This window comes from Palaemon carinicauda, chromosome 24 (genome assembly GCF_036898095.1).
Source record: "Palaemon carinicauda isolate YSFRI2023 chromosome 24, ASM3689809v2, whole genome shotgun sequence".
NCBI classification, from domain to species: domain Eukaryota; kingdom Metazoa; phylum Arthropoda; class Malacostraca; order Decapoda; family Palaemonidae; genus Palaemon; species Palaemon carinicauda.
The window spans coordinates 65955000-65978325 of NC_090748.1; the positions used below are offsets into that span (position 1 = coordinate 65955000).

A 23326-nucleotide genomic window follows, 5' to 3' on the forward strand; every position below is an offset into this window, starting at 1 on the left:
AGAAGGCATGCTCTGACTCATGCTGCTCTCCTCCTGGTGAACTGACAGCAAAGTCTCCTGTCCCCAAATGCTCTACTTGGGGGGACACGTGGGCATTCTCCTGGGGTCTTGCTGGCTCTGGTCGAATTATGGAGGAAGACTTCGGGATAGTCTTCGAGTCCTTCGGTTCCCTTCTAGGAGGGATGCAGGACTCCAGCAAAGAAGTCTGAGGGCTCTTCTCCGCCCCAACACGGGATGATTCTCCTACTTGCGGTGGGGTCTCTCCCATTGGTGCGGTGGGAGAAGGTCTCACCTCGGTAGATTCCCCTGAGGACGGAAAGTCTTCGTCCACCGGGGAAGGAGAGAACGTCTGAGGGGGGGAAGGAGCCTGTCTTACGGACTTCTTCGGAGCCAGCTTGACCCTGGGAGAAGTCACCACGATCTCTATTCCTCTCTTCCTCTTCAGTGGGGTCGAAGCTGTCGTTGGTTTGAGACCCAAATCAGCGAAGGCGGGCTTAACAGCCTGGACGACAGCTCTGATAAGGGACCCAAACCACGGCTGCTGACTGACAGACGCAGTGTCAGAGACTCCCGCTGGAGGGAGGGGGATCGGGTGATCTTTTGGAGTAGATACCACAGGGCCTGCACGAAAGGAAAAAGATGAAGATGGGTGCCTAGACCTCTCTGAAGACTTCCCCTTCTCCTGCGAGCGCTGTTTTGCGCTTGCGGGGGGGGGGATCGTGAAGAAGATGACCTTACTGCTTGTGCTCCTGATGACTCGTTGGAAGCTTGCGTTGCAAAACTCGGAGGGAATAGCGCATGGGCTCGCGCTGGCGCGATGCTACAATCCCAGGTTCGCGCGGGCGAGTGTCTGCGACCAGGAGAATGACGGCACGCAGGTGAACGACGGCGCGCAGGCGAGCGATGGCGCCCAGGAGAGCAATGGCGCCCAGGAGAGAGATGGCGCGTAGGGCGAGCAAGAGAGCGACTGCGCACAGGTGAGGTTGCGCGTGGGCGAGCAGGTGATCTTCTACGAGCGGGCTCAAGGGCGAGCGGGCGTGCTGGAGAGTGGTGGCGCGCAGGCGATGGAGCGCGTGGGCGCGCAGTCTGGAGAAGACAGATGATGCGCAGAACCAACAGGCGTAGAAGCGCATGAAGAAGACTGCTCGTGGGCGCGCGGGCGCGTAGTGACTCATCCAACTCTGGAAGTGTGCACGGTAGAGGCTGGAACCTGTGGCGCACAGGCGAGGGCTAATGAGAGGGCGAGTTCCGAGGGCGCGCAGGTGATCATGGGCGAGAAGGAGAAAGATGAGACTTCTTGCCTAAGCCCAGATCAGAAGATCGTGGGAGCGCAGGGGAAGAGCGTTGACGAGCTGGCGATAGTAGGCGCGTCTCAGGAACGGGGCGCGCAGATGTGCGCTGGCGAGTAGGAGATCGCTGGCGTACATGAGATCGCTGACGCGCAGGTGAGCGCTCGCCAGCGCAGCAACGGGGCCCAGTCCAGGGACATGGCGACATTTCACACTTGAGGGAACGGACCGCTTGCCCACAAAAATAGTAGGCGCCGGTCCGACATCCCCATCTCGCCACGGCTCACAGTAGCCGCGTCCGTCCCTTCCAGCGGCGCGCGCCTCCGGCCGGCCCCCTTCTCTCCGGGGGCCGCACACTTGGCGCCGCTGCCAACCAGGGCCTGCCGCAGCAATACCCTTCACCGGGATGGATGCTTAACAGACACTTGTCCGGGAGTGGCGAAGACACTGGTCAGTGCCCTCGCCGCAATGTGCGTTCAACCGGTCGATGCATCTCATAATCTTGCGAGAGCGCTGACGAGTCGACTCTGCCACAGGAGATCGCTGGTGCGTTGTTTCTGGTGCAGGATGGTCCTCAGCAACAGCAGGAACAGGAGATCGATAGTGGCGCGCTCGCCGTGGGCGCACAGGTGAAACCTGGCACTTAAGGGACTTGCTCACATTGTGAGACAAGCCTTTTTGCCCCGAAGGGACCGGTGCCCGTTGGATAACGGGGTGCGTGGGCGCCCACTGCGCATCAGCTGCCAGGAACGGTGAAGGAAGGTCAGCAGGTCTGGCAGGCGTAGGAGATCGCGAACGATCTGCAGAGAGGTCTAGTGATGCGGCTGCAACGGTCAACTCACGTTGAGGAGGAACCTTTGCGGGGGGACGGCGAGGGCGAGGAGCCGAAGAGGCGCCTCCTAACTCCCTTGTAGGGAGAAGGAAGTCCTCTAAGGCGAAGAGGAGGGCGAGACTTACGGCGAAGACGACCTCTGGGAGCAGGAACACCATCGTCGGTCCTCCGAAGAGGAGTCTCTGTCAGTGAACTCCCCCGAGGGGGAGAAACACCTGCAGGAGAGACCGTTGGACTCAGCTCCTCAATCGAAGGATGTTCAGAGGGGGGAACTGAGCCTTCAGCAACAACAGCACCCAAAGCAGAGGTTTGACCCGACCCGTCGGAAGCCTCTGCCACAACAACGTCGACGATAGACAGAGGGTCTACCTCCGCTATCACCAGCGATTGCTTGACAGCTGCGCCCAACTGGATCAAGTCAAACAGGGCTTCCCTGGAGGGCGAATCCTTAAGCCCCAAGGAAGCCCAAAGCTGTAACAAATCATCATTAACAACAGCATTAGAATTATCCTCCCCCGGAAGAGGAGGAGGAGCTGCCTCGCTATGGGAGGCAACTCCCTCTCCCGAACCCCAAGGTCGGTCAACAAAAGAACGGCCTACGCTACCACTCGATGGCCTCTCACGAGAGACCGATCAAGTAGGAGCTTCGGAGGAGGTTTGGGCAACGGAAGAGGAGTCCTTGGAATTTTCCTTCTTCAAGGAAACCCTTGAAGGAGAAAGATCCCGCTTAGACTTCTTCTTCCGTCGCCGGGAAAACCTCTCCCACTGGGAGGTAGACCACTCCCTGCAGTCACTGCACACTTTGTCTCTATCACACCGTTGACCTCTGCAGTACGGACACAAGGTGTGAGGGTCCGTCTCGACCGCCGACATAAAAGTCCCACAAGGGCATTCGGGTAAGCCAGGGCACTTCCGCATGATAGAGGTAGAGGCCAACTTCTGAACACACAACTGTAAGAAAAAGCAAAAAAAGATTAAGGCTGTCAATATGCGAGGGTGAGAGTAGACACGTCTGACCATCACCCAAGCCAAAAGCGAAGTGGATCAGTTCGCTAACTAGCGAGGGGGTAGTTAACCCTCGTTAAAAATCTAATAGCTCGTCATTCAGCTACGCCGAAAGTAATACCCCTATGTAAATAGCGTGGTTTGTATTTCGGTTATGGAACAATTTCGCGATTACCTCCATGTTCAGGCCGTCAGGTGTGAAAAAGGTGACTGGGAGACTAGAAAGTCTGATGCAAGAAACCCCACTTGTCAGGACTTCGATGGCTGGGTCTAGTGGTAGAGCAGTGTGTCTTGTCAAACACCTCATAATACCTCTCCAGTTGGATGAAAGAAGGCGGAAAGTTCAAGGAGAAGCAAGCAAAAAGAGAGCTAAAGATGCCGGCTATCTGCATAAAGGCCTTCTTCCTGGGCACATTCAACCCCCTAGACCAAGGCAAAGCTCTGCTGCCTTTGGGAGGTCTCTGGGTGCCATAGAGATGGCCTGACTGTATTTTTATCCTCGTGGGCTTATGGCAGGGTCTCCCAGGCCATTAATGACCCTCAAGCAGGCCAGCACCTGCCAAAAGGTGTGGTCAGAACATTTCTGCTCTGCTTCGGTGTATCTGGGACTTGCTGCCCAGGGTAGGTAGTCATTGTTTCCTAAATACTGGTCGTCATCCACCCACGGGGTCTCACCCAGAGGGGTCTGGGGTGGGTCATAGTTGTCATTGTACCTCGAAGATGCCCTAGATGTCGTGGGAGCTTCCCTTGCTACTGCTGCTGTTGCTGACGATGATGCAACGCGAGACTTCTCCTAAGTCTGAAGGGAAGACTGAGCAGCGCTGTTCTTGGGAACGGTTTTCGTATCCCTGATCTCTCTTGGAGGAGGAAGGAACTCCGCTAGCAGGGACAGTGTAGCATCCTTCCTGCGCCTGCTGGAATCAGGAACATCCTTCGGGGAAAGGACTGGCGGGGCTGATCCGACACCATGGATGTAGTGCGTTGTTCTGGGGGGACGACCTCGATGGGAGAGAGGCAATACGAAGACGTCAACGAGATCTCTCTCAGGAATCTTGAACCATGGGTTATATGAGGGTGAAAGATGTCTCCTGGGGGAGGAGTTGAGTTCTTCCTCTCCTTCTTCATAGTCAACACCAGAGTCATCTCTTTGTGGAAAAAGTCCTACTGAACTTCATCTGCAGTGCCTATGGAGACCCGCATACAGCGGAGAGGACTTAAGAGAGATCGTTTCCTCCAACGGTATCCGGAGAGTACTGATCGATGATGCTCATGACTGCTTAGCAGTGGACGATGCGCCGGATACCGCCAACCTCACTGATTACACCAAAGCATTGAAAAAGGGATTATCCTACTTAAAGAATGGGATTGAGAAGGAGGGCATTCACTGGGAAACGTATGGGCTGGTGAACGTCTCCTGGGAGTCCAAGGCCTTGGCACCTGGAAGGAAGAAAGAGGTTTAATTGGCTGCGAGGGGACTGACATAGCCTCTCGCTCTGGCTGGCAAGAGCAAGTCAGGGAACGCTTAAGTCTTGGTGAACACTCCACTGGATCGTGCTGTACTCTTCCGGGGAGCTGTAGAAGGGCACGAGGCTGGGTGACGGCGTTCTGCTGGTTGATCACTCACTGCTGGGCTGCGCGTGGATGGCTGCACACTGACTGATGTTAGAAAGCAGCTGCTTCGCTTAACATCACTGGACAATCGGAGGCTGTAGAAGAAACACGAGCAAGAATTGGTTCACGAGCTGCTACTAAAGATCTGGACGAGTGTGCGTCACAGGCGCGTGCAGATGGGTGATCATGTATAGATATTCATGAATATCGTGTTAAGAAAGCCTAGAACGTGGGGATAATGAGACGCGTAGCAATGATCTGGGGAGGAGTCATGCACAGGCGCGCACTCATGAGCAGAAAGTTGGACTCGTTTTGGTTAGCAATGACAAGTAGCTGGGTCGCACATTGCCCGGGAGCACGCTGGAAACCGCTGGCAGGCAGGAGTTGTGGCTGGATCACGCGCTTCTGGATCTGGAACGTGGAGATCTCCCTGAATCGCGGGGATCATCTTGGGCAATCTTCCTGTCTGTGCTGTATGGCAAAGGTTGAGAGCGCTGAGTAGTGCTGCACAGTCTGCACTATGACGAGGAAGGCACGAAGATCTGACTTCCATGTGGGAAATGGCAAGCATTACTGGACTCAACATAGTGAACAGGCAGGGATGAAGATGGTGCGCGTCAAACTTGCAGGGGGCAAGTAACATCTGCAGGAGAACAATTCTCTGAGAGGCTAGAGAAAGATGGTGACAGTGCCGGCCGCCGTCTCGATGAACCACGTGGTGGAAACCACTCCAGAAAGGACCTAACCCGCGAACGGGCAAGGTGACGCCCCAGAAGAACAGGAACAAGCCTGGGACTTTGGTCCCGCTCCGCAGGCTGAGCATACTCAGAACAAGGAGGAGCGCTGTCGTCGGTGGCAGGAGCTGCAGCAGGTGAAGGTGGAGAGATCGGGTCTGGTAACACAGCGCTGGAGGAAGCAGGGAACTCTTCTGCACGAACGAAGGATCATCCAGTTCCACCTCTGAGGAAGCCACTGTGCATTTCCTCTCAGCTCCCAACAGCAACAACTCGATGAGACCTTCCTTGGACGGAGGACCCACAACAAAAAGGGAATGCAAAATCTGTAATAAATCGTCAATAGAAAAGGACTAATGATTGTCCTGGCATTAAAGAGTAAACACTCCTACTCAATCGATCCCTTGGGCAGACCGAGCAAGAAGGACCTTTGGTTACAGATTGAGGGGTTGAAGAGGAAGTACATGTTTGTTTGACTTCGAAGATGACCCCAATGGAGAAGAATCCCTCTCTGACTTCTTCTTGTGCCACCATCCAAATCTCTCCCACTGGAAGACCACTCCCGATACTCCTCATAAGTGTCATCAAGAGTACACGGTTGACCTCTGCAGGCAGGACACAACAAATGGGGGTCAGGCTCAAAAGAGGACATGAAGTTAGCGCATTTACGCCCTTCGGGTCATAGACACGTCTGCATGACGACCGGAAGAAGTGACTCACATTCACACCTGGAAAGAAAAAGCAAAAAAAATTAGTCAATATGGCAGTCAGTGTGGGAGGCTTAGAGAGATGAACATCTGCTCTCAGCTGAGCCAAAAGAAAAAGTGGAGAGACAACACTGTGTGAGCAGCGTAGCTGATACTACCTCCTCTACCTCCGTTAACCTGTGATGGGAGAGTTAAACCTCGCTAAAAGTCTTATGGCTAGTCTTCCAGCTTCGCTGAAAGTATATTCCTTAACAAAGACCAAAAGGGTTTGTATTTAGTGTAGGAACAACAACAAAATAATAAAACCAGATTACATAGCAATGTACAAGCTTACCTGCAGTCATTTTGCCAGTATAAAGAGTTAAGACCTCGATATCCTTCAGGAGGATACTGTCACTACCGAAGCCCCATGCAGCCACTGTGCTATGAATCCCTACGAGGATCAAGACAATGACCTGGGTGAAAACTTTTCTTCTTTCCCTCATTGTCCCTCGAAACTCTGGAATTAGATAGTTCTTAGTATACTCAACTCTTCAGTGGTATAGAAATTATCATAGCAATTAAAGAGCAATCGAATGTTTTCATTAACTGTTTTAGAAAAAATATACTAAATGACATATCATTCTCATCCTACGTCTGCTTGATAAGAGATATCTATTAATGAATGAGAATTAAAAGGACAAATTTAAAGTAATTTGTATTTTTCCAAACGATACAAACCTTGAGCTCTTTATTAGTGGAATATACTTTCGGCAAAGCTGGAAGACTAGCTATAAGACTTTTAGCAAGGTGTAACTACCACATCACTATTTAGTGGGGGATGGAGTAGTGGGGGGTAGTACCGGCTACCCAGCTCGCACACACCAGTGTTGTCTCGTCACTTCTGATTGCAGGCAATACTTGCAGGGGGATAGGTGATAGCGGGCAAAATTTGTATAAAGAGCTCAAGGTTTGTAATGTTAGGAAAAATACAAATTACTTTAAATCAGTCATTAGTTCCAAGACTAAATACAAACCCTTTCACTCTTTATTAGGGAAGACCCACCACTTTTGTGGGTGGAAGTCCTAACCAGCTGGCTGGCTTTTGACCTTGGGTTTTCCCGACCCTAGAATTAATCCCGGGTAACCTCTGCCCTCCACCATCTTCTACTTGTCCATCAATGAGCCCAAAGTATTTCAACAGCTTGTTGTGCAGCCACCACAGTGCCAATGGAGAATGTCTCCATGTTCCTGAGTCACATCATGCAGGTAGTGGACGTAGAGGGTCATCTGACCTTCCACACACACCTGCTTGAAGGACCTGCGTCAGAGTACTTTTTCTTGAACGCTAGGGACGTACCTATGCCCCTGCCGTCGTGAGATCTTGGTTGTCTCATCTGTGGAGAAGGGAGAAGGATCAGGGTTCAACGCTCGGGCTATGACCTTGCGAATCCAAGCAGAGATCATGTTCTTAGTGATCCTCCTCTTGACATTCCCCATCCTGACAAAGAGTGCTGACACTAGGGAATGAACTGCTGCAGTTCTCTTGAGGTAGTACTGTACCTAAAACTCCTCACTTGACAAAGTAGCAGTTGATCTGGATTATCGGTTACAATACGAAGATCGCAATCCGGAACGGACTGAATTTACGATCTGCTACTCCCTGAATTTAAGTCTTGGCAATAAAATCAGGGACAAAACCGAGCATTATCTCTCCCCATCCCATTGAATAGGAGACGTCGTAGGTAAGAACATGTACAGTAGTTCACCGACATTCTTGGCCAAAGCCAACAAGGGCAGGAAAATTGTCTTTAAGGTCAGGTGACTATCTGATGCCTGGCGTAATGGTACGTAGGGAGCACCCTTCACAGACTGTAGGACGCGAACTACGTTCCATGGAGAGGGTCTAACTTCTGACTGAGGACAGGTGAGCTCAAAACTCCTCATGAGAAGAGGCAACTCCAACAAAGAGGAAATGTTAACTCATTTCAGTCTAAAGTTCAGGCTCAAGGCCGAGTGATAACCTTTCATGGTCGACACCAACCACAAAAGACAGTCCATTTAGCCTAGTAAACTGCAGAAGATTTCCGTAGGTATCCGGACATCCTCTTCACATCTTGTTGGAAAAAGCCTCTCTGTGAGAGAAAGTGCTGGATAGTCTCCAGGCATGAAGACGTAGGGATTCTACGGCTTTGTGGAAGATGTACACGTGTCATTGTATAAGCAGGATGTGTCGTGGAGGGAGTTCTGTCAGGACTTCCGTCAGCAGCTGAAGGTGGTCTGGGAACCCTTGTGCATGATCCCATGGCAGAGCTATAAGTCATTGGTAGATTTGCAGAAAATCTTACCTGGTTGAGCACCCTTCTCATCAGGAAGAACGGGGAAAAGGTGTAACCGTCGTTGTTGTCCACCATTGCTGGAACGCATTCTGCCAGAGGGCCTGTAGATCCAGGACTGGTGAACAGTAGAAACAGTAGGGAGGAAGCCTGTTGTTCAGTGATGTCGCGAACAGGTCCACTGTCGGGGAACCCCACAAAGTCAGGACTTAGTTGACTACCAGATGATTCAAATACCACTCAGAGCCCACTATCAGTCACTCTGCTCAGAGTGTTCGCAAGCACATTCCTTTTACGCGGAATGAAGTAAGCTAATAGGAACACCAGGCTGTTTTCTGCCCATCTTGGCATCTCCACTGCTAGATGGCAAAGGGGCTGCGAAAAGGTACTGCCTTGTTTGTTTATGTAAGCCCCTACTGTGTTGTCACTCATCAACACCACTGAATGACCCGTCAAGAACCGATGGAACTGCTGTAGAGCTAGGAAGGCTGCCCTCATCTCTAGGAGATTTATGTGCTGATACCTTTCAGAATGAATCCCGTTAGATTTTAAGGACGAAGCAAGCCAGCTCATCCACCTCTTATCGGAGGATGTCAGTCCTCCTATCCCATGTCGCCCAACACGAGAAGAGGCTTCAGTAGGGACCAGTCCTCTATTTAGGTGGGCTTATACTGGTCAGTGGGGGTAGTTAGCCCCTCCAACCGACGACTCCAATGCCTGGCATCACCCATTACCCGCAAATATGGGTGACTTAAAACAGGATCACTGGAGCCCGACTCTTAATAGACTAAGTCTGTACCCAATGGGGTCTGCCAGATGACGTCGTCTAAATTTGTACAGGTAGAGATGGCATGTCATCCATCCCACACTACACCAAATCCAAAGAAGAAACCAAACTATAATCAACAAGCCGAAGTCATCGACAAGTTCATACCCATGAGGAAGAGATGGGGGAATAAAATAAATAACCAAAGGGAAAAGAAAGTGCTGACTAGTTTAGTTGGATCAACAATTGGGAACCAAGGTCTAGTGGGAAAACAGTTCCCACTGTTCATCAGAGCCCAGCTGCTAATCCCTAAGCTCCATCCTCATTACGGCTTCAGCATCTGGGGGGGGGGGCATATTCTTGGATGAGCCTGCACTCGTTGGACTGTGGCCTGGACGTTGAGGTTTCCTCATTGGAGGTGTTGCTCTGTAAGACCTGAATGTCATGGCCCACTGAAGGAGAAAGTCTTGGGAGGTACCCTCTAACATTAAATTCTGAAGTCTGGTCACCTTCGACTTCAGAGCCTGTCGATAAAACTTCTCAATTACCGAGTCCTGACGCCTGAGAATCAGTTTCTCCCATATGTTGACCACCTGGTGGGCGAAAAACTCAATGGTTCTGATCAGTGATATAAGGAACGTTGCCACTGACTTCCTGGTGCTCTCCTGGGACCAATCCTTAGTCTTGATCAGATGACCTACTGATCCCAACCATAGGTCAGTCACGAAGTTGCCAGCATGGCGAACTTCACGACTTTTTCCAAGTTAAGGGCACCTGTTGCAGAGAAGATGAGTGGGAGACTTGAAAGTCTAAGAAACCCCTCTTGTCAAGGCTTCGATGGCTAGGTCTAGCGGTAGGACAGAGAGGGTTTTGTCGGACACCTCGTAGTATTGCCTCGGTTGAATAAAAGGAGGGAGAAGCTTCGTGGAAGAACCAGCGAGAAGAGAGCTCGAAGTGCCAGCTATCTAAGGAAAGGCCTTCTTCCTGGCTCCCTTCAACCACCTAGACAAGGGCAAAGCTCTGCTACCCTTGGGAGGTCTTTGGGTGCCATAGAGATGGTTCAAGGTGTCCTTACCTTCTAATGTGGCCACAAAGGGGTCGTCCAGGATGTTGATGGCCCTCACACAGGCCTGGACCTGCCAAAAGGCGTGGTCCCATTCTTTCTGTTCTGCTTCGATATACTGTATCTAGGACTTGCTGCCCTGGGAAGGTAGTAATCATTTCCAGAATCCTGGTCATCATCCACCCGCGAGCTCTCACCCATGGGAGTCCGGGGTGGGTTATAGTCGTCATCATGCCTTGAAGATGCTTTCATCATCGTGGGAGCCTCCCCCATTGCCGCAGCTGTTATTGAAGACGAAACACCATAAGACCTCTCCTGGATCTGAAAGTAAGAGCTAGCAGCGTTGTTTTTCGGAATGCTTTTCGTAACCTTACTCTCTCTTGGAGGAGGAATACATTCTGCTAAAAGGGAAGGTCTTGTGTCCTCCCTTCTCCTGCTGGAATCGGGGAAGTCGGAGGTTGATCCGACATTGTGAATGTAGCCCAATGTCCTGGAGAGACGACCTCAATAGGAGAGAGGCAATACCAAGATGTCAAAGAGATTTCCCGAGTGGATCTCAAACAACAGCTAGTATAGTACGGGGGTGGAAGGTATCACCCAAGGGGGTCAGATTCTTCTGCCTTCTCTTATTCTCGTTGTCATCATCGGAGCTATCTCCAGTTGGGAGAAGTCCTGATGGACTGCATATACGGAGGCTGTGAAGCCCCATATCCTGAACCTGATCGGCAAGATGACCATCTAAGGCTGCTGTTTCCTGGATGTAGCTGGAACAACAGACCTACGTCTCCGGTCGTACACCGGAGAAGAGGTCTTCGATTTCTCCAACGGGGAGTACAAGTAGATGCAATTGACAACTGTTTACCTGCGGGCACAGCGTCGGATACCGCCAAGCTCACTACTTTCACCAAAGCATCTAATTAAAGCATTCCTGCCATCATATAGAGAGAGAGAGAGAGAGAGAGAGAGAGAGAGAGAGAGAGAGAGAGAGAGAGAGAGAGAGAGAGAGAAATATATTTGTGGGAATGTACAGTACAGTATAACATCCTCAACAACAAATGAATACTGCAAGATTTCCTTGAAGTTGGAGAAAGTTGTTCCTTTGTAGAGGACTTACACACAGGAGAACACTGGTGCGTTGAATAAGGCTGGCGAGCCATAGAGTGCTGATGCACAGGTGCGCACTGGCGAGCACTGACGAGCTGGAGGGCGCTGGCGTGCAGTAGAGTCCTGGTGCGTTTGAGAGCGCTTGGGAGCTGGAGAGGCCTGACGCACAGGAGACTGTTAGCGAGCTGGAGAGAGTTGATGCGCAGGAGAACACTGATGTGCACGAGAGAGCTGTCGAGCTGGAATGTCAGGATACCAATCAATCAATCGAGCTGAAGAGCGCAGGTGCGCTGGCGAGCAAGCAAACACTGGCATGAACACGCTTGAGAGCGCTGGTGATTAGGAGATCACTGACGTGCTGGCCGCCGAAAAGTTGTTGGTGACCACCGGTGCACTGATGGCCGCTGGCGCGTTGGAGAAGGTCTGGAACGCTGCGTAAGGCAGAGCGTTCGCGAGGGCGAGTGACATTGAACACATCACGAGCAGCCAAGCATGGAACAGGAGTCAGGAACGGAGAAGGCAGGACAGAAGGTCGGCGAGAAGCAGAATATCAACGTGTTCGAAGGTCGGGAACATGGATGTACCCTTTGGAAGGACGAACATCCTCTGAAGGGGGATCACACGCGATCCGCAAGAGGCCAAGGCCGAAGCCAAGGACTAGCAGCAGCATTGTCAGGAGAAGGTCAAGGACCAGAAGACGATGGAAGAGAAGACAGCAAAAATTCTTGAGACACCACTACGTCGACACTCGACAGAGGATCCACCTCCGAAGTCGACGAATGCTGCACACTAGCACCGCGGATGATGAGCTGCAGCAAGGAGTCCTTGGAGAGCGGACCCTGAAGCCCCAAGGACGGCCACACCTGAATAAAACCAAAAGCACAAGGCCTCACCCAGGAGGAAAGGTGGGGCCACTTCGCTAAGGGGAACCAGCACCATCTCTCGAGGACCCGGGTTGACCATCAATTAAAGGGCCTACGCTACGACTCAACGGTCTCTCGGAAGAGGCCGAACAAGTAGGAACTTCGGAGGGTCGGGAAGCGCAAGAAGAAGCCTTGGGTTTTTTCCTTCTCAAAGAAACATTCGAAGGAGAAATATCCCACTTTGACTTCTTCCACTGGTGCCCAAACCTTTCCCACTAGGAGGTAGACCACTCCTGACACTCACTAAACTTATTTTAGCTATCACACTGTTGACCTCTGCAAGCGGGGCAAAAGGTGTGACGATCGGTGTCCAACAGACATGAAGGTACCACAGGGCCGGCCTTCAAGTCCAGGGCAGGTACGCATGGTCGGCAAAAGTCAATACAAACACACACTAATAAAGGGAAAGCACAAACAAAAAACATTAATGGCAGTCTAAAAATAACTTGGTGAGGATGACCAACAGCAAACCGTTCACCATCCGAGCCAAAAGAAAAGTGAGATAACTAGTGGAATGGGTAGTTAACCCTCGCTAAATTTCAATGGCTCATTCTTTCAGCTTCGCTGGTTTGTATTTCAGTTATGGAACAATTTTCCCTATAAAGCAAATTGATTTGACATGTACTAAGGAAGTTCACACCAGTCCCAATTAACTAGACCTACATACACCCAAAATCTAACAGGAAAATCATAAACAACCAATAGGCTCTTTCATTATAGTTCTGGTATAATGGCCTGCCCCCCCCCCCCTTCCAAAATTCCATTGGGGGAAATATGGCCCAAGATAAATATTCTCCTGGGGGAATTTTGTCCCAGGATAATATTTCCCAGTCTGGGCCAAGTTTCCCCCAACCCCACAGCTGCTATAAGCATATAGCCTCTGTACCATGGTCTTCCACTGTCTTGGGTAAGATTTCTCTTGCATGAGGGTACACTCGGGCACACTATTCTATCTAATTTCTCTTCCTCTTGTTTTGTTAAAGTTTTTATACTTTATATAGGAATTATTGATTTTAATGTTGTTACTGTTCTTAGAATATTTTATTTTTCTTTGTTTCCTTTCCTCACTGGGATATTTTCCCTGTTGGGGTCCCTGGGATTATAGCATCCTGCTTTTCCAACTAGGGTTGTAGCTTAGCAAGAAATAATAATAATAATAATAATAATAATAATAATAATAATAATAATAATAATATGGCTATGGCAACATATAGCAACTAAAATTTCATGGTGACTTTTATGGTAGGCCTAAACCTAATGTAGCAAACACTTTTTTAGAATCTCATTGTGCTATCCCTCATACTTTAAAGTGTTGTAAGTGTGATTTAGAATTATCTTTTATTGTAGATCGATACATTTTTACGGTAACTCAACTGTGAAGATTGCTCAGACAAAAAAAGACACGTAAGTGTCAATCATAAGGGAAGGAATTCGTGATTTACTTTAGAGTTTGTAACATGAGTACAGTAGGGGGATCTAGGGCTAGGTCTGTGACTTCGGAAGGGGGTCGGTGGCTTAACCCCCGACTAGATCTGTGACTTGGGAAGGGGGGTCTTGGGGCTTGCCCCCAGGCTAGGTCTATGACCTAGGCTGGTTAATGATCTGAGAAGGGGGGGGGGGGGGGTTTGGGGGCTTGCCCTTGGCCATGTCTGAGCCCTGGAAAGATTTGTCACCTTGGAAGGAGGCTTACCCCCTCAGCTACATCTGTGACCTGGGCAGGTCTATGACCTAGGAGGGGGGTCTAGGGGGACTTGGCCCGCCCCTAGGTCTGTCACTTGGGAACTACTAGGTTAGGTTAGGTAAGTGTGTTGGGTTCTGTGGCCTTTCACATATCTCAAATGTTTCTACCTGTGTCCGTCTGGAAATGGGAAAATAACGGGAGAATGGTTTATTTGCGGTGGAAATAATGGTCAAAGCTTCTATGTAAGGGGGGGAGAAATGGTCTATAGGGGGAAAAATTCCTAGGTCTGAAATTCCCACCATGGGATGAGAAGTGAGAAGAAATAGATATGTTATTTTTATTAGTAAAATAAATTTTTGAATATACTTACCCGATAATCATGTAGCTGTCAACTCCGTTGCCCGACAGAATTCTATGGAGGGATACGCCAGCTATCACAATACTAGAAGGGGGTGTATTTACCAGCGCCACCTGTGGCCAGGTACTCAAGTACTTCTTGTTGACACCTCCTCAATTATTCCTCGGTCCACTGGTTCTCTATGGGGAGGAAGGGAGGGTCGATTAAATCATGATTATCGGGTAAGTATATTCAAAAATTTATTTTACTAATAAAAATAACATTTTTCAATATTAAACTTACCCGATAATCATGTAGCTGATTCACACCCAGGGGGGTGGGTGAAAAACCAGTGTACAAGACTAAAGGATAGCTAAGTATCCCGTATTTCATATAATCAGTTATCCACAATAACAATGAAATAATAAGTACCTGGTAAGGAAGTCGACTTGAACCGTTACTCTGCCTTTAATAAGATCGTCTTCCTTACTGAGTGCAGCGTTCCTCTTGGGAGGCTGAATCAACTCAAAGGTGCTAAAGTATACAGGGCTGCAACCCATACTAAAGGACCTCATCACAACCTTTAACCTTGGCGCTTCTCAAGAAAGAATTGACCACCCGCCAAATCAACAAGGATGTGGAAGGCTTCTTAGCCGACCGTACAACCCATAAAAAGTATTCAAGAGAAAGGTTAAAAGGTTATGGGATTATGGGAATGTAGTGGCTGAGCCCTCGCCTACTACTGCATTCGTTGCTACGAATGGTCCCAGGGTGTAGCAGTACTCGTAAAGAGACTGGACATCTTTGAGATAGAATTATGCGAACACTGACTTGCTTCTCCAATAGGTTGCATCCATAACACTCTGCAGAGAATGGTTCTGTTTGAAGGCCACTGAAGTAGCCACAGCTCCCACTTCATGTGTCCTTACCTTCAGCAAAGCAAGGTCTTCTTCCTTCAGATGAGAATGTGTTTCTCTAATCAGAAGCCTGAATAGTAAGAAACTGAGTTCTTAGAACTTGGAAAAGAAGGTTTCTTGATAGCACACTATAAGGCTTCTGATTGTCCTTGTAAAGGTTAAGACCTTTTTAGATAGTACCTAAGAGCTCTAACTGGGCAAAGTACTCTCTTCAGATCATTCCCCACCAAGTTGGACAGGCTTGGGATCTCGAACGACTTAGGCCAAGGACGTGAAGGAAGCTCGTTTAGCAAAACCCGAGCTGCAAGGAACATGTAGCCGTTTCAGATGTGAAAACAATGATCCTGCTGAAGGCGTGGATCTCACTTACTCTTTTAGCTGTTGTCAAGCACACGAGGAAAAGAGTTTTTAATGTGAGGTCTTAAAAAGAGGCTGATTGGAGAGGTTCAAATCTTGATGACATAAGGAACCTTAGGACCACGTCTAGATTCCAGCCTGGAGTGGACAACCGACGTTCCTTTGAGGTCTCAAAAGACCTAGGGAGGTCCTGTAGATCTTTGTTGGTGGAAAGATCCAAGCCTCTGTGGCGGAAAACCGCTGCCAACATACTTCTGTAACCCTTGATCGTAGGAGCTGAAAGGGATCTTACTTTCCTTAGATATAACAGGAAGTCAGCAATCTGGGTTACAGTGGTACTGGTTGAGGAAACTGCATTGGTCTTGTACCAGCTACGGAAGACTTCCCCTTGAGACTGATAGATTCTGAGAGTGGATGTTCTCCTTGCTTTGGCAATCGCTCTGGCTGCCTCCTTCGAAAAGCCCCTAGCTCTTGAGAGTCTTTCGAAAGTCTGAAGGCAGTCAGACGAAGAGCGTGGAGGATTGGGTGTACCTTCTTTACGTGAGGTAGACTTAGAAGGTTCACTCCTAGAGGAAGAGTCCTGGGAATGTCGACCAGCCATTGCAGTACCTCTAAGAACCATTCTCTCGCGGACCAGAGCGGAGCCAACCAACGTCAGCCGTGTCCCTTTGTGAGAGGAGAACTTCTGAAGTACCCTGTTGACAATCTTGAACGGCGGGAATGCATACAGGTCGAGATGGAACCAATCCAGCAGAAAAGCATCCACGTGAACTGCTGCTGGGTCTGGAATCGGAGAACAATACAACAGGAGTCTCTAGGTTATCGAGGTAGTGAACAGATCTATGGTTGGCTGACCCCACAGGGCCCAAAGTCTGTTGCAAACATTCTTGAGAAGGGTCCACTCTGTGGGGATGACCTGACCCTTCCGTCTGAGGTGATCTGCCATGACATTCATACCGCCCTGAATGAACCTCGTTACCAGTTAGCTTTCGATCTTAAGACCAGATGAGTAGGTCCCTTGCGATCTAGAACAACTTCCACGAAAGAGTCCCTCCCTGCTTGAAGATGTAAGCCAGGGCTGTGGTGTTGTCAGAGTCCACCTCCACCACTTTGTTAAGCTGGAGGGACTTGAAGTTTATCAAGGCCAGAATAACCGCCAACAACTTCTTGCAAATGATGTGAAGTGTCCTTTGCTCCTGATTCCATGTTCCCGAGCATTCTTGTCCGTCCAAAGTCGCACCCCAGCCCGTGTCTGATGCGTCCGAGAGGAGACGGCGGTCGTGTTTCTGAACAGCCAAAGGTAGACTTCCTTGAGAAGAAAGCTGTTCTTACACCACGCGAGAGAAGACCTCCTCTCTTCGGAAACAGGAACTGAGACCGTCTCTAGCGTCATGTCCTTTATCCAGTGAGCAGCTAGATGATACTGAAGGGGGGGGAGGTGGAGTCTCCCTAACACGATGAACAGGGCCAGCGATGAAAGTGTCCCTGTTAGACTCATCCACTACCTGACTGAGCATCGGTTCCTTCTCAGCATGCTCTGGATGCATTCTAGGACTTGGAAGATCCTTGGGGCCGACGGAAAAGTCCGAAAAGCTCGACTCTGAAGATCCATACCCAAGGAGACAATGGTCTGGGATGGAACGAGCTGAGACTCCTCAAAATTGACCAGGAGGCCCAGTTCCTTGGTCAGATCCATAGTCCATTTGAAAATCTCCAGACAGCGACGACTTGTGGGAGCTCTTAAAAGCCAGTCGTCTGACGGAGCCGGACACAAGATCATGATACTGCTGCACAGTCTGTGAACTGTCAATCATGGGCAAGCGAGGAAGTACAGTGACAACCCGAATCTGTCTAGACTGTCTGGGTCGTACAGACAACTCCTTATCGGGTTGCTGAGGTTGCCGCACTGCGTCACAACAAGTCACTTCTGTTGGTTGTTGAACGTCTTCCCCGTGACACATTGACTCCGTAAACAAAAAATCCTCTAACAAGGACTAAGCCTGGACTGCATGTCATGCAACACAGCTCAAGGTCTATGGGAGCAGGTGTGGTAACAGACGGGATTAGCGACTGAAGTGGAACCATTACCTTCCCTGGAAGCATGTTATGCTTAAATAAAAGTCCATAAGAGGTTATGCAGCTAAAGGCTCCCTCCAAATGACAGAGTCCTCAAGGGAATATCAGAAGGAGGGAGAAAAGAACTTTCTCATCTACAGGGACCATATCCTAGAAAAGCTAAGTTCTCTCAGTGAGGGTTCACTGGTGCAAAAGCAGCAGACTAGAAGGCAACGTTATGAAACTGCTTGACAGTCTAGTGAGTTGGCAACAACCAAAGATGTGTGACTGAGAAGCATGCGGTAAGGTATGCAGAGCATGATGTATGCAGAGTATGCTGTATGCAGAGCATGCTGTATGTAGAGCATGTTGTATGCAGAGCATGCTGAATGCAGAGCATGCTGTATGCAGAGCATGTTGTATGCAGAGCATGCTGAATGCAGAGCATGCTGTATGCAGAGCATGTTGTATGCAGAGCATGCTGTATGCAGAGCATGCTGTATGCAGAGCATGTAGTAAGCAGAGCCTGCTGTAAGCAGAGCCTGCTGTAAGGAAAGCAGAGCATGTGCATGGCGTTTAACATTTCTCAGAAATTCCATGACCAGTGCTAGAGTGCTTTATGCATGCTTGCATGGGGTTTTAATATAATATTTTCCTTACATTCATAACTCATGATTCATATTTTTGCCATATTTGCGATCTTGTTAAAAATATATTGCAAGGAATACAAATATATTTTTATAAGTAATACAAATAACCTCCATTATCATATGGTTTGAAAATGGAGGTAAGGTATGCTGAACAGCAGAGTCAGAACGAGCTGGAACAACAATAGTTGTGGTTTCCTCTTCAAGACTCTGTTGAGGGAATACCTGAGGCTCAGTCTGCAAAGGCTGAATAAAAGACAAGCAGAAGGAAGGCGCATGGGTAGAGGGGGCTGACTCCTAGCATGAGTGGTTGAACCCGAGGGTTGCGCTTGCTGAGCGGTTGGCGGAAGCGGAGTAGCAAGTTCCAGTTCCTGTGGTGTGAGCGGAGCGCGATGAGGAAGAGGCTGCGCAGAACAAGGTAAATGTCTCGCAAGCTGAGGCTCCTGAGGCGCAAGGCTAAGGTGTTGTGGTGCTTGCCTTGTGGAGGGTTGAGCTCGCTGCAGCGAGAGCTGAGGAGACTGACTCATGGACGGGAGAGATTGTTGTACCTCAACCGAGTGTTGCATCACTGGTGGAGCAGCAAGTGGAGGCGGAGGAAGAGAGGTATAATCCTCCTGATCCCATTGTAAAGGTTGCCTTAAGGAAGGCGGAGGCTGAACACCACTGGGAACAGCAAACTCAGCAGGTGGCTCAACATCGTACGCCTGGCAGGTGGTACTGCGATCAGGCGGAGCGAGCGTGGGCGGAGGGAGTGTAGGCGGAGGCGGAGGCGCAACACTCTCAGCCCGACACTCACGCATCAAGTCCGAAAGCTGTGCTTGCATGGACTGTAGTAGAGTCCACAACATCGTACGCCTGGCAGGTGGTACTGCGATCAGGCGGAGCGAGCGTAGGCGGAGGGAGTGTAGGCGGAGGCGGAGGCGCAACACTCTCAGCCCGACACTCACGCATCAAGACCGAAAGTTGTGACTGCATGGACTGCAGTAGAGTCAACTTGGGGTCGGCAGACACTAAGGTCTGCTGAGGTAAAGCCTTAACAGCAGAGATCTGTTGCGGCAGAACCTTACTCCTCTTAGGCGGAGTGCATTCAACTGATGACTGAGGAGAGTCAGAGCTAACCCAATGACTGCATCCGGGTTGTTGAACTTTAACTTCGTACGTCTGGCATAGGTCTGGACTTTACGTTTAAGAGGTCTTGAGACCTGAGACCAGCGTTACTCTGCCTTTATTTTCTCCCCTAAATCTCTTCTGCAGACGAGCAAAATAAGGGCTCAATCGTCTGCGGGTGGGAGTGACGGTCTCGGTAAGACACGCCCACAACCACCGAGGATACTTCTGTGCGCCGATCAAGGCCTGCTGAACCCTTATGCCCTTCGACATTGCTTCTCCCCTGGGCTTGGGAGCTTGCAAGAGGTCCCGGACTGGGAGGACGACTGGCGCGCACAGAAGTACCCTCACGCACAACACTGACATACTTTGCGCTAATCACTTTGATTTCTGTTTGCACTTATTTCACTGAACTCGAAACTTTAAGTGGTTTGTACCTGAAACACGCAATTCTATCCTTTCTCAAAAGTTAGTAATTGCGAAAACAGAATTACAATGTAACAGAAAAATCTAATGAAAGATAATTCAGTGGCTGGAAAGAGACTAAACACTAGATCACTCTAGAAACGTTTAGTTTCTTCCCCTAAAGAGACTAGGGAGAAGAGCAAAAACGATAACGACGTTACTCGTACGCCTGGCAGGCTTGAATGAAACGTTTATTCTCCTCTTTCTCCCTCCGTCTCTATCTCTCTCTCTCTCTCTCTCTCTCTCTTGACTTAGAACCTGAGAGAAGAGCCCAATCATATATATCGTTAAAACATATTATTGTTAAAGGAAAAAACTGAAATATTTCCCAAAATGAAAAGTTCCTTTATTAGAATTAAAACCATTAAGTTAAGAAAGAATGAACAAAACGCTAGACACGGTTACTCTTACTGCAACGTGAAACCGTGAACATTCTTTCTCTATCGTAACGATAGAGTGCCAGTTGAACGTTCTGAACGTCAACAACTGCAGAGACAAAACAAAACGTTAGTTCAACTTTGAAAACAGTACGAGACTATCAAAGAAATTCTTTCAAACTCTGTGGCGGAAATAGCATAATATGTTAACAGGTAAAACCGAAATGACGGGCTCAATGTTAATTAACTTCGGTACTAAGAAAAGACCGCCTACTATTAGGAAGGTCGAATATAAACATATATAAAAATTAATTTTAATAAGTTTATAATAAAAGGAAGTTAATCGAAGAGGCCTATAAGAGGCGGAGAGATATAAAATAAATCTATAACTTTTGTTAAGCAAAATTAAGAAAGAGAGTCTATACTCTCTTAGACACCAACACTTCCGCTAAGGGAAGGGTCGGCCATTGAAAGGTGAACGAGAGTTCATACTCTCTTCGTCACCATAATTAATCAAATTAATTCCAAAAGCTAACTAAGCTAATATAGAAGTTTCCAGTAAAGCGACAGCCGAAATCAAAGAGAAATACTTCACCAAAGTCGTGAAAATACTCCAAGAACATAAGCGTATCCCAGAACGTCTTGCCGGAAGCACGACAGAGGAATAATTGAGGAGGTGTCAACAAGAAGTACTTGAGTACCTGGCCACAGGTGGCGCTGGTAAATACACCCCCTTCTAGTATTGTGATAGCTGGCGTATCCCTCCATAGAATTCTGTCGGGCAACGGAGTTGACAGCTACATGATTATCGGGTAAGTTTAATATTGAAAATTAGCATATTATTCAAAACAATAAAAAACTAATAACACAAGATATTCATATATATACAATAAAACCACAAAACCAGGAGAATAACAGCCCAGGCCACTTTTCCCAGGGGGAAGGAATCTATCCTAGGCTAATTTTCCTGGGGGTGGGAATCTACCTGCTAATATTACTAGGGGGGAAATCTATCTTAGGCTAATTTTCCTGGGGGGGGGGGATTTCAGTCAGAGGGGAAAAATTTCCTGCTGCACCGGTAAGGACAACATTTTCTAATAATAAAAACTGTTACTCCTATGGGAAAACTCCTGTTTTCTTCAAAAATTACACTCATTTTTGGGATCAATAAATAGTGATATATACATAAAAATCTCTCTCTAAAGACTAGTGAGAAAGACTGATGAAAAGCTGGATATGAACAAGCATGATTCATTAAAGGTAGAAGTTGTACCGACCCTAAATTTTCATTTTAAGACAAGTGGTACGGCAATGCGTAAATTAAAGAAATCCATTGTTGATGGCATATGTGGACTACGAAAAAGCCTTTGATAGTGTGCACCGGCCAATTTAATGGAGAATTTTGCGTTATAATGAAGTTCCTCATAAATATGTAACTTTAATTAAGTCTGTTCATGGGCATAGCAAGCGCAAAGTTAATGTCAGTGGAATCCTATAAAATTTATTTTCAGTGAACAGTGGAGTACTCCAAGACAATGTGTTGACACTCATGTTGTTTATCCTCCTCATGGATATTGTAATGCATAGAAGAGATGGGGATGGTGGAGTATGATTGGACTGGATTGGTAACAGGAAATTAGCTGACCTAGAGTATGCTGATGACGCTGACCTTGTTAGTAGAACACCAAAGACTTGCAAAGCTTGCTTACCAGAATGCAGTTGGGCTCAAGATAAATCGAAGAACGACAGAGATGATGAGAACAGAATATGCAATGAGGGATGAAATATCATTGGAAGGAAAAAGGATTAATGAGATGGAATCATTTAAATATTCAGGAACTATGATCTCTAATATATGGTCTTTAGAATCAGGGCTTAATGAAAGATTGAAAAAAGAAAATCAGACAATGGCTAGGTTAAATAAAATTTGGAAATCAAATTGCCTGAAATTACATATAAAAATCAGGCTATATATCAGTTTAGTGAGATCTGTGTTACTGTATGGACGAGTTGTGGTATGACAATCAGACACTATCCAACATATTTAGCAGATTAGAGAACCAAGCCCCCAAAAGAATATTGGGAGTTGGAGCCTTTGTACATCAGCGACCAGTTCCTCCAGTGTGGATTAAAAATGGCCATCAACTAACTTAAACTTTCCCCGTAACCTGACCTACAAACCGTGTCCTAACTTACTTACCTAATGGGGGGAGGGCTAATGCCCCTTGCAACCCTCCTTACACTGCCATATTCCGAGTAGACCGTTATCATACATACAGGTGGCCACCATCCTACATACAACCCTGGGAGTTAAATGGCAGGACAAGATTAGAAACGAAACTATGAGAGATTACTCGAGTGCCATATGTGATTGAGAGCATGATGACGGGTAGATGGAGATGGTTTGGGAATGCTCTTCGCCCTCCCCAAGAGAGATTAGTTTATCAAACTTTCAACTGGGGTCCACAAGGCACTAGAAGAGTTGGAAGCCCTAGACCTACATGGCTAAGGACTATGAAGCCCGAAGTGGGAGATGATGAATGGAAAAGTATTGATTTAAAAGCTCAAGATACAGAACGTGAGGCGACTGGCGAAACCTAACCGAGGCCCTTTGCTTTGCGTCAATAGGCGTAGGAGATGATGACATAAATCCACATATCTTACGATAATGGGGGCTACCCAGTTGGGAACCAGGGGCTTGGGGTGGGGAAAATATACTGGGGAAAACAAAAATAATGATGAAAATTTTACCAGATTGTCTTCTTAAAACTCGGCTACACGGTAAATATTGGACAAGACACTTACCTGAACCTACTAGACTATTTTTGTAAGATTATGACGGACTTCGATCGCGTAATATCTCCTGAACGCCAAAAGTGTTCACAATGATTTGTTGAACTTATCAAGAGTCAAGAATATTTATCACACCAAACACTCGGCCAGTAAAATTCACCTCAGAACTCAACGTTATCTCTTGATTAGTGTAGCAATCCTATATATGTCATTGTTATTCTCCTGACGTCACTATGACGTC

At 48.2% G+C, this 23326-nt stretch overlaps 1 protein-coding gene across 1 annotated transcript in view; it reads right to left on the bottom strand.

The window, feature by feature from the left end:
• Window positions 1–23326, bottom strand: part of LOC137618134 (store-operated calcium entry-associated regulatory factor-like) — a 53260-nt gene extending 29934 nt beyond the window's left edge. The window contains exons 1-2 of the mRNA XM_068348158.1: window positions 23098–23326; window positions 6513–6677 (exon numbers count right to left, since the gene is read on the bottom strand). Coding sequence (XP_068204259.1) covers window positions 6513–6663 — 151 coding nt within the window. The 5' untranslated portion in view covers window positions 6664–6677; window positions 23098–23326. The remainder of the gene's footprint in view (window positions 1–6512; window positions 6678–23097) is intronic.